The following is a 12058-nucleotide window of genomic DNA, read 5'->3' as shown; positions in this document are numbered from 1 at the left end:
CACCCTGTTTTGCTCCACACTAACCTTCCTTGCTTTGTTCTGCCCTGCTCCATCTGCTCTTGCCCTGCCCGACCCCAGCCTACCTTATTCTGCTGCACGCTGCCCCACCCTGTTTTGCTCCACACTAACCTACCTTGCTTTGTTCTGCCCTGCTCCATCTGCTCTTGCCCTGCCCGACCCCAGCCTACCTTATTCTGCTGCACACTGCCCCACCCTGTTTTGCTCCACACTAACCTACCTTGCTTTGTTCTGCCCTGCTCCATCTGCTCTTGCCCTGCCCGACCCCAGCCTACCTTATTCTGCTGCACGCTGCCCCACCCTGTTTTGCTCCACACTAACCTACCTTGCTTTGTTCTGCCCTGCTCCATCTGCTCTTGCCCTGCCCGACCCCAGCCCACCTTATTCTGCTGCACGCTGCCCCACCCTGTTTTGCTCCACACTAACCTACCTTGCTTTGTTCTGCCCTGCTCCATCTGCTCTTGCCCCGCCTGACCCCAGCCTACCTTATTCTGCTGCACACTGCCCCACCCTGTTTTGCTCCACACTGTCCCACCTTGCTTTGTTCTGCCCTGCTCCATCTGCTCTTGCCCTGCCCGACCCCAGCCTACCGTATTCTGCTGCACGCTGCCCCACCCTGCTTTGCTCCACACTGTCCCACCTTGCTTTGTTCTGCCCTGCTCCATCTGCTCTTGCCCCGCCCGACCCCAGCCTACCTTATTCTGCTGCACACTGCCCCACCCTGTTTTGCTCCACACTAACCTACCTTGCTTTGTTCTGCCCTGCTCCATCTGCTCTTGCCCTGCCCGACCCCAGTCTACCTTATTCTGCTGCACACTGCCCCACCCTGTTTTGCTCCACACAGCCCCACCTCGCTTTGTTCTGCTTCATTCGGGTCTTGCCCACTTTACCCTGTCTATCCTTTTTTAAGTGTCTTTATATCACAAAGGTTGTTAAAATAGAACATGGTTGATAATGATTTCATGTAGTACACAACTGTATTGCACCAGTGGTCAGTTTTGATCCTGTTACCCTTAAAAGAATTGTCAAAGTATGGTAACATTTAAGGCATGTTGCTTTCATTTGTAAATCTGATAGTTTGTATCAGAATGATTTTGTGAAAGTAACGTAACTTACTGTTAAAATCAAAAGGATTTATGGGAAAAAACGGATTTATGCATCAAATTTTACCCTGTCTCTCTTGTGATGAATGCATTGGTAAGACTACATTGAAAATCAGTTCCTTTGTTATGAAGTGTTTTCATGTGGAAAGTGAATTAGAATTGTGCCACATGATCATGTGGGAAATCTATATGTATGTATACTATTTGGTCTTATTTGTTGTATACCATGCCCATTCATGTATGCTTTCTAATGCGTGTATCATGGATATATACCCAGTACGTGTATATATGTACATTTAGTACTCTGATTATTAGTACTTCTATTTATGTTCTTTATTTTAGCTAACAATGAATGACTTCAGTGTACACAGAATAATCGGCAGAGGTGGATTTGGGGAGGTGTACGGTTGTCGGAAAGCAGACACAGGCAAAATGTAAGGGGTTTAGAGTCTTTGTAATTAAGTGAACCCGAAAGTGTCTGAAATCGCTTTAGCACAAAACTGTCTGACATTTACACATTAGGGCCATTCATGGGAAGGTCTGAAATTGTAAAAACCATAGGGTGAATATCAGACATGTTGTCCCGGACAAAGAGATTTTAGACATTTTCAGGCTCACAGTGAGAAGTCACATTTTTAATTTATTTTTTGATACAAATGTCATTGGTTTCATTATCATTTTGTTGATGATCCTTCAAACAAACATTCTGAAATGACAAGTCATATCTGACCTGACCAATGTTCCATTGTTAACCCTAACTCCCTAGTGTCTTACATTAAGTGCTGGACCAATTCCGCCAAAATCAATCACTGACCCTGCTTCACATAATGCTTAAGGACCGAATCCACTGAAATCCACCACAAGACCACCACTACTATAGGTGCATTTTGATGGACTTGGTACTCATTGCTTGTCTATCAAAATCCCCAAAATGGCAGGGGGGGGGGGGGCATGGATTTTGATGGATTTGGGAAGGTTAGGGTTAATACATAGATTTCTTGACTAATAATAATGCCAACTTACTACCTATTGAACTTGTACATGTACATTTAGCATGGTTATAGCCTTTGGTATGAAGGTAATGCTCTTTCCCTTTTCAGGTATGCAATGAAATGCCTGGATAAGAAGCGGATCAAGATGAAGCAGGGAGAGTCTCTGGCCCTCAATGAGCGCATCATGCTCTCCTTAGTCAGTGAGGTCAGTACAGCATTTCATTGCACACCATGTTGCATAGCTGCCAACTGTTACGAATTTTTCGTAATTATTACGAATTGTTTGTTAAATTACGAAAATACGATATGCCACTAAAACATTACGAATTTCCCATTTTCTACCTAACGAAAAAAAAATACTTGTATAAAAGTATCGTTTTTGACCGAAAACTTCTGGCGAAATGTCGCGATAATGGATGGACTGGTGACAAGTCTAATAAGAATGCAGTCAAGCACCTGATAGACATCAATGCAGTGTGCGCAGTGGAGTACTTGAGGACCAGACTAAAACTATTTTTCAATGGTGTGTCATTTGTGTGCTGCATCTCGTGGATGTGTGGTTGTGCGTACTGTATGTGAATTGTGAGTACTTTTCAGTGACGATCGTGAGCACATTTGGTCGCTTTTTGCTGGGATGAGTCTATCAGTGCGAGATTTTAATCATGGAATTTAATAAGATTATGGTTGGAATAATTGGTAATAGAGTTTGAGTTTGTCACAACGTCCAGAAAAGATAAATCAGCATGCGTTTGCAAGGTATGTTGACGGGATATTTCTATTGCATACGGTGGCCCTAAATCAACGTGTGTAAAAACATTGATACGAACTCGAAACTCCACATCGATAGCATGCATCTCAAAAAAAAAAATGCGCACGTTATTATTGTTATTATTTATTTGACTTCAACAAACAAATACAGACATTGAAACAAAATTAATTTAAAAAAAAATAATAATAATTTTTTTTAAATTTTTTAAATTATTTTTTTTTAATTATCTTTTGGCCTACAGTACATTATTATTCACAACAAGAAGGGTATGCACATGTATGTGTACATGTAAACCATGTATCTGTACTCGATGTTGGTAAAGCTTTTGATAAAACGAGCAGTTGAAAATGACCGCGCGGGTTGATTACTAATTGGGATTTTGAAAAGTTGGCAGCTATGATGTTGTGTGTATTTGTTCATTAACAATGTGCTTTTCAGAGTCGTCACTAAATAAACAAACACAAAATAGTAGGATGAACTTCAGACAAAAATAACATTTACTTTTGTGCCAAAAAGAACAAATTTTGCACAACATTTTCTCAAGTTTCTAAAAAGTAATTATTATTATTATTATTAATCATTTCTGGTAATGAAACCAAGGATTCCTCAAAAGCGCCCTAGGCACTGTAGCTTGCAAGCCTGAAGAAACCAAACCTGTAGAGAGAATACAATGAGAAGAAGTTACAGTTTTAGAGGTGGGAGGAAAAGCCCAGAAGAATATTCTGGGGAAAACCCAAGGAATCAGGCAGGGACTGAAAACCCAATCCACATATTGGCCCAGGCAGGATTCGAACCCGGGTCACAGCAGTTTGTTGCTATTTCCAGCTTTTTTGTCACGACTTACTATGGCCCCCCAAAAATTGTTTTTCTCTGGTCAGCGCGCGTTGATTTTGATCATGCGCGTCAATGTTATTTTTCTCCAAAATTGTCAGCGGTAGCTACAACAGCACCCTCTATTACCGCACCCCCTCAAATTTTCAAAAAAATGCATCGCCGCATCAATTCCGGAACTTTGATCTGACCAGAGACCGACTATTTTATTTTTATTTGGCCTAATGACAAGTTTCTGAACTGTTTTAGTATTGTGTTACAAGCTTTATGTCAAGTCTTAGTGCTGATGACTTTTTCCATGTTTCTTTTTGTTTTGCAGAATGATAGTCCATTCATTGTGTGCATGACATATGCATTCCAGACACCAGACAAGTTGTGCTTTATTCTGGATCTCATGAATGGTATGTTGATTGTAAAGACTCCCAAGTTTCTTTGATGAGTGATATGCCCAGCACAGATTTAATATGTCAATGACATCAGAAAATCCTCTTCCTTCAATGACAATTTTAAGCAAAATGTGGTAACCTACTCACATGGAAGTATCCTACTGATCGTTGTGCACACTAGTACATTGTGGGACTACATGCATTTGCTTGCACATATGCCTGTGCCATGTTTAAGGAATATCTCCAAGTACTCAATAATATTCCAAATCTCCAAACTTTAAAGCTGTTGAACTCTTTGCATGCAGTGAATGGATATATCGGCTCACTGTCATTCCCTCTAAAGATGGCAAGCTAAATCACTCCATTTATTTATGTATTTAATTGGTTTAGTCTGAAACAATTATGAAATGTACTAAACATGAACAATGCCTATAGCAAGTATATTGGATGATAAACATGTAAAGATTTCTGTGTTTAGACATGATGATGTTGTTGATGTAGACTCTATACATTTTGTACATGATGTACTCAATGAGTAATTGCCTTGATTGTAGGTGGTGATCTACACTACCATCTGTCCCAGCATGGAGTGTTTTCAGAGAAAGAAGTTCAGTTCTATGCAACTGAGATCATCCTTGGCTTGGAGCACATGCACAATCGCAGTGTGGTCTATCGCGACCTCAAACCAGCCAACATTCTCTTAGATGAGAATGGTCATGTAAGAATCTCGGATCTTGGTCTAGCCTGTGACTTCTCCAAGAAGAAACCACACGCAAGTGTGTAAGTTATTGGGATCTTCTACAGCTTACTATTCCTAACATGTAGCATTGCCTAGTGTTTGTATGTATATGAATACACAGTGGCTAGAGTTACTGTTGCCAATCCTATTACATGCATCAGTTGTCAGTGAAATTATTCCCATTAAAAAAAGAATCCAGACCCATGAATCAGAAAGAAAAGAAGATACTTATTTCAATGAAAAGTAATGTTTGATTAAGAGAATAGGGAATTGAGGAAATGAGAGTATGGAGCCTTGATCATTGGCATGCGAAACACTCACCTATCCTGCTGAGCTAACAAACTACTTAAAATTGAATGATGAATTCACAACATCATACTATAGATCCACAATGCCATGTAACTTTAGCCATTGAAAAGGTATGTTGACTTACGGTAATTATAGCCATTTCGATCGTACTTGCAAAAGGATCTTTGAAATCAATTTAAATTGTGTAGTGTCTAACTGATAATACACAATGGACACATTGTATACCTTGTTAAAAAGACTTCTGTTATTGATTATGTAGATTGACATGCTATTTAGCAGAGTCAGTTGCATTAGCCAGTATAGTAAACAAACCAGGGACATTACTGAATTGAGTTGGGTCAAGTACATGTATGCTTGTATAGGCCTCATGCCCATTGGAATATTTTTGAGTATACATGTAGTTGAATTTGTTTGTAATGTTTTGATGGAGATGAATGTAAGAAAGAGATACATGATGAAGTCATTTAGAAACTGTTTGTAAATGTACAAACGTAACAATTCTTCAGCGTTTCAGTGATCCCAATACAAGAATGTCACAGTATATTAAAGTGACTCAGAAAACAAACTGTTTCAGGTATCAGAAGTCCAAGTTGATTTTCCAATCAAGAAGGGGAATTTGACATGACCTGCTATGTCTCCCTTGCTTGGACTGCAAATCTGACCTTGTTTGAATTCATATTGGATATTATTCTTCAGAGGAACTCATGGCTACATGGCTCCAGAGGTTCTATCCAAGGGAACTGCCTATGACTCCAGTGCAGACTGGTTTTCATTCGGCTGCATGTTATACAAGTTGTTGAAAGGGTAAGTAGTCAAAGTAACCTAGAAATGTAAATGGGGTTTGAAGCTGTGAAGTTATACAAGATTGTCTGAAGGTCATGATATGATGCCAAACAATGGGTCTAAGATAATTAAAGCTCTGGTGTATGTGTTCTCAAATGAACGTTCATAATTTCCAAAGTCTCTATGTTTTGTGAAGATGTCCTTTCACATTTGCCTTAAAAAGTGGAAATTATGCTCAGAAACAGCAAATTTGTGTAAGTGTTGCACATACCTCTGAGTGATACAAGAGTTACATGAACATTGTCTGCATCAGACTGTGGAACTAACTGACGAAGTCAGTATAGAGATCCAAACACTCAGCTGTACTATGAAGGCCATGCAGACCCAAGGTGTTACAACAAATGCCACAATTTTGTAGTATCCTGCCAACTGGTCAAACCAATGAAAATGTGACCTTATGAGCAAACAAATGAATAAAATCCTCCCAGGGTAACTTGTGAAAAGTGTGAGCTTTATTGTCAGACATGAAATGCTCCTGATGTGCTGCACTTTCCTGATATGAATGATATTCCAGACAGTATTTGAGTGATGCAAACATTTGTATTGACACCTTTGACTCATGACCATGCTAGTCTTGTATTCAAAACAACAGTGTACAACATGGCAAGCATTCATCTGCATGGAGTGGTATGAGCTAAATACTGTAGCATGCTATTTGATACTACACATGGTTGGGTAAGGCAGTGTTCTGATATTTCACCTGTATAGGCACAGTCCATTCAGGCAGCACAAGACAAAGGACAAGCATGAGATAGACAGAATGACACTTACTATGGTAAGCTTGATTTTCATAAGTTTAAAGTTGGACAAAAAAATTGACTGGAGCAGGATTTGAACCTGTGACCTTTAAAAAACAAATTCACTGTCATTCCTTGTTGTAACTTACATGACTAATAAAACATGAATCTGAATCTGAATCTAATACTTTTTTTAATATTGTATTTGTAATATTGCAATCTTGAAAAAAAGTTGTGAATCCAGATGTTCCAAGCACAATTTTCAATAGGTAAATGTTTGTGTTTCTTGTAACCATTTTCAACCAATAATCAAGCCTTTTATATTTCAAACATGCATTGGCGTCTGGGTCACGTTAAGTCCAATTGTGCATGTACTTCTACTAGTAATCATGAAAAACTAGTCAACTACAGTGCTGTGCAATGACATTACATAGAGACATACAAATATTTGGAGGAATGTTGCTCAAAATCAAGCAATGAACCAATCTGACCTTATTCTACAGTTCTTTTGTATATTATTTTAAAGCGGCCAACTAGTCATCATAATTTGGGCAGTAGTTCCACACATGGTACCATGTGACTTTCATGACGTATCTTTTCAACTTTTGTTCCCATGATTTCAGCTTTGCAATATTTATGTTCTCACACCATGTAGTGTAGTCTAGGGTCTCGATAAAACGTTTGAAAGACTATTAAAGTATAGTCTGTAGATGATTATATAATGAGTATTTTTTCTTTGTTCTTAGGATGTGGAGTTCCCTGATTCTATGACAGATGAGATGCGGTCTTTATTGGAAGGCTTGTTGCGTCGTGATGTGCCCGATAGGTTAGGCTGTATGGGCAGAGGAGCTCTGGAGGTCAAGGAACATCCATTCTTTAAGGGTATTGATTGGATACAGGTTTCATATCAGAAGGTAGGTGGATATACATACAGCAGTCAGTGCATTGGAATGACATTTTTACAAACTTGATAGTTGATCTATTTTTGTGTACTTTTTTTAGTATTTTAAAATTCAGATTTTGAGGCTGAGTAGAGAATGATATATGACTGTTAATGAGCATGATACATGAGAATGTATTTGAAGACACATTGTTTGATATGTTTCTACACTGTACAGTACACACCGCCATTAATTCCCCCACGAGGTGAAGTCAATGCTGCTGATGCCTTTGATATTGGTTCCTTTGATGAAGATGATGTCAAAGGGATCAAGGTGAGAACAAGCTTGTCATTATTCGCTCTCTTCACACTTCCGCCATAAGCATGCAGAGCCTGGATCAGGCAACTTTACACAATGAATATAGCCAGTTCTGTGATTCCCGTGTCGGGGTTCAGTGATACCCGTGTATTCCCGGGAATCACTGAACCGGCTATATTCATTGTGTAAAGTTGCCAGATCGGGGCTCTGCATGCTTATGGCCGAGCGTGCAAAGAGCGAATTGTGGTCATTATAAGTCTTATGCATTCAAATTAGCAACATGTGAATATTAATAAGTCACTCAAATTGTGAATATCTCTGAAAACAGGGGAATCTTGTACGGGTATATTATGTAAATAGTGTATGTTAGCCTCTCTACATGATCCATGGAGCATTCCAGTTTCCTGAGGTGAAGCTGAGGGAAAATAGAAAGCTCGATAGATCACTTTTGGAGGATAGGTTTACTGAACCATATATTGAAGCAGTCAGTATTTGTTTTACAACACCTCACCCACAGATTCTGCTTATTTGCTGTAGAGATATCTCATTAATTAAACCAAAATCCAAAACAAATGCACTTCTGTTTCAATTTTAAATTAATTGAAGGTTTACTTGCACTTTTTCCAAATACCCCATGTATTTGAATACAAATACAAATATTGAACCCAACTCTGTAGCGTGCAAATGCAATATGTGCAACATGGGCTCACAAACCTGGTACATTGGTTGCTATGCATATACTACTTTTCGGCGTGAGGCTGCGTTGTGTAAACCCTTTGGCCATGCATGTTTGAAAGTCACAATGAGAGAGATTGAGAGTAAGCTGGTGTCTGTTGCATCACACAGCTAGCAGAATCAGACCAGGAGTTGTACAAAGACTTCCCACTGACTATCTCGGAGAGATGGCAAGAGGAGATTGCTGAGACCGTCTTTGAAGCAGTCAACTTGGATGCAGACAAACAAGAAGCTAAGAAGAGGGCCAAGAAGATGGATGAAGGAGGTCAGAAACCAATGGAAATAAGAAATTCAGGTTGAAATACACCTAAGACCTAATGATGTAATGGCATTGTTTACATATGCGCTTTCCTATGGGAGTGAAGTCAGGACGCCAGATGAAGTAGGGACCGTCTACTACATAGGAAAGCGCACATGTAAACAAAGTGTGACGTCATTAGGTCTCGGGCCTAGTGGAACCACCGAAGAAGTCAGATTTGAATGACAGAATGATTGTACACAGATCTTTGGACTGCATTTAATTCATTTATGCAAACATACACCAACTGCTTTTTTTGCATATCATTTTTTGATAATTAAGTGTGTGCCTTGAATATACAAGAACTTAAACGGGGAACCCTGTAGCTCTGCAGCACTCATGAGGGTAAGGAGATAAAGGAACAAAGCAGTATGGCCAACAGAAGCATTTTTCACCTCTTTGTTACAAAAGAAGACAGAATGGTCAGAAAATGGACATTCAAAAACAGCAACTCAAGTGTGGTTAGGCATTAACTTTTCAATGGATCACCCATTTTATCTGACAACATCAAAGCTGTACTTCTGAAATGAATATGTATTATCCAAATAAAAATGGTTGAAATTACCGTACAACTGCTTCCAGAGTTAAAAAAATAAATTCAATTAAAATAAATGATATTTTGATTTTAAATCTAAAACAAATGAGGTATTTCAGTAACATACTTATTGAAATTGCAACATGTGATTCAAAAGGTTTAGAATTCCTAGATATACAGGATGACAACACAGTAACTGATCCTATGAGTGGGTTTGGGTCATTTCATGCTAGTTGCAATGAGAATCGTTGCCTGTCTGAATGTCTTATTTGTCTGATACAGAGTATGCCATGGGCAAGGATTGCATCATGCATGGCCATATTTTCAAGCTTGGTGGGCCTTTCTTGAACTCATGGCAGCGACGCTATTTCTACTTGTTCCCCAACCGACTAGAGTGGCAAGGAGATGGTGAAAAGGGAGTCAGTTCGGTGAGTCTGTCTTCTCAGATCATGTGCGGAAAATATCCTCTGAAGAATTTAACTTTGGTTCTGTTGTTTTCTCAGAGATGCACATCTTTTGATCAATGTACTTGAGATTTCACAAGTGCAACATAGTGGTTTTATGTGAATTGTTTCTGTCTATAATTGTTACCATAACGTCTGAGGTACTGCACTTTACACAGCAGTCATTTTGACACTGTATTACCAGCTAAGTTGATAACTTGTATCTATTCATGAGCGCAAACCAGCAGCCGATTTCACAAAACTTTAAGCAATGGCGTAAGTCCAGTTGCGCCATAACTTATTGTTTGAGTTGCGCAACATTTCACGCTGTGCAACATTTCAGTTATGACAATTGCACGAAAGTTTCATGGAGCGTAGTTCCACGACTTGCAAAACAAAATATAGTGTAACTTGCGCAATCAATTTAGATGGCGTAAGTTGTGGCGTATCGACTGAAAATGACCTATTTTACCAGCAAATTGTGATCGTCGTGAAGCCTGTTATTGCAGAACTTATCAAGGTTGATACAAGACAAAGCTTTGTGTTTGAAGTAAAAGAATTGCTATTTTACTTGTGACAGAGTTTTTAGAGTTGTCACATGATCCCGAAGAGAGTCGGACAAAACTATTTTCAAAATGGCAGGCAGAGGTGATTCAACAACTGTTTCATGAATGAACAAAATCATATACAAACAGCCGTCGTAAATGCTGTTATTATCCTCATCCAAGATGTTTAGATTATGTAAAACGTTCACATTTCGTGGAATCAATTGTCAGTTTATTGCGCAGCTGCGCTATAAATTTGTTGCCCAAGTCCTACACCTGGTGTAGGCTACGCACTGTTTTGTGATATTGGCTGCAGTGTGCACATGTTGTGTAGCCCACATATTGGAGCTGTTGTGAGTGGTCACAATGTGCCATTTACAGTTCATATCATATCAAGTCTTACCCTAACATTCTCTTGCTAGGGTGCAGAACGTAAGAATGAATGTAATTTTCTTGATCTTTTTTTTTTCTCATTCACTTTAACAGCAAAATGTTCTGGTGATGGAGCATGTATTGAGTGTTGAGGAGACAATGGTCAAAGGCTGCAAATGCATACAGTTGAAACTGAAGGCAGGCAAGAACTGTATCCTAAGGACAGAGGTAAGGTTGATTAGCAAGACTTCAAGCAACACATTCAAAGGGACCAGGAGAGGATTTTTTTGCTTACAGTTTTACTCATATATATGGAAATTTGCGTTAGCGGAAATGGCAGCATGATGATTGAAAACAAATGGGACACAAAGGTGCATTTTCAAGATCGCATTAAAAGAAATTCTCTCATGGGCCCTTGAATAGAAGAGTAGATGTGACAAATCTTAAGTTTCTAAGAGGGCATGCATGTCAGGATTGTTTGTTCATTCAAAGCATTCTTAAACTTTGGTTGTTGTTGTTAATAATAGAATTTTGTGAACAAGAACATGTGAATTAGTGAAGACTATTCAGCATGGATTACTCAGTGCAATGTGTCTACTTTCGGCCTGCGGCAGACATATGATTGAATGCTGAGCTTAGTTAGAATCAGTGATGTAGTGCCTTGATGCTGGGCCTTGGCCTTAAGGCTGCCTTAAGGCTGGATTTAAGGGCCTTGGCCTTGGCCTCGAGGCTTGAGGGCAAAAGCCTTGGCCTTGAGGGTTCAGGGCCTTGCAATTTTGAGTCAAGGCTCTTCAAGGCCCATAGATTTTTGCATTTTCCAGATAAATCTGTTCCAAATTTTGCTGTTACCATTTTAATCGTATTAACATGGAGGAGGGAATTAAGCACCCTATAGATTTGTGTGTTGGGCACACTTCCACTTTTGTAGCATCACATTTTGTTACCATTGTAGTAGATTTGCTGCAAAAATATTCCGTACACTTGTGGGGCTAATGAGATGATCACTTTAATTGCATATGACTATGGAATAGATCTGATTGGTTGTATAATTTTATGTCTCCCTGATAAGTGCTAAAGATTTGCATGTATCTGTTTTAGATAATGCTGATATTTCTGACCATGTTGGGCCAGCAAATAAAAATTTCCCAAATCAGTTTCTTGGATCCCCCTTTTGTTACACTTGGGAGAACTGTGTGTCAATATA

The 12058-nt window shown here is 39.2% G+C and overlaps 1 protein-coding gene across 2 annotated transcripts in view; it reads left to right on the top strand.

Annotated features, from left to right (window-relative positions):
• The window catches only part of LOC119727004 (beta-adrenergic receptor kinase 2-like), a 60125-nt gene that overhangs the window by 32134 nt on the left and 15933 nt on the right, over positions 1-12058 (top strand). For both annotated transcript variants that reach the window (XM_038198873.1, XM_038198872.1), the window contains exons 8-18: positions 1464-1555; positions 2222-2318; positions 4033-4114; positions 4654-4879; positions 5844-5951; positions 6699-6765; positions 7474-7641; positions 7846-7941; positions 8773-8926; positions 9777-9922; positions 10969-11082. In XM_038198873.1, coding sequence (XP_038054801.1) covers positions 1464-1555; positions 2222-2318; positions 4033-4114; positions 4654-4879; positions 5844-5951; positions 6699-6765; positions 7474-7641; positions 7846-7941; positions 8773-8926; positions 9777-9922; positions 10969-11082 — 1350 coding nt within the window. The remainder of the gene's footprint in view (positions 1-1463; positions 1556-2221; positions 2319-4032; positions 4115-4653; positions 4880-5843; positions 5952-6698; positions 6766-7473; positions 7642-7845; positions 7942-8772; positions 8927-9776; positions 9923-10968; positions 11083-12058) is intronic.

Source organism: Patiria miniata, unplaced genomic scaffold (assembly GCF_015706575.1).
Source record: "Patiria miniata isolate m_02_andy unplaced genomic scaffold, ASM1570657v1 HiC_scaffold_2, whole genome shotgun sequence".
Taxonomy (NCBI): domain Eukaryota; kingdom Metazoa; phylum Echinodermata; class Asteroidea; order Valvatida; family Asterinidae; genus Patiria; species Patiria miniata.
This window is presented reverse-complemented; position numbering and strand designations above follow the sequence as displayed.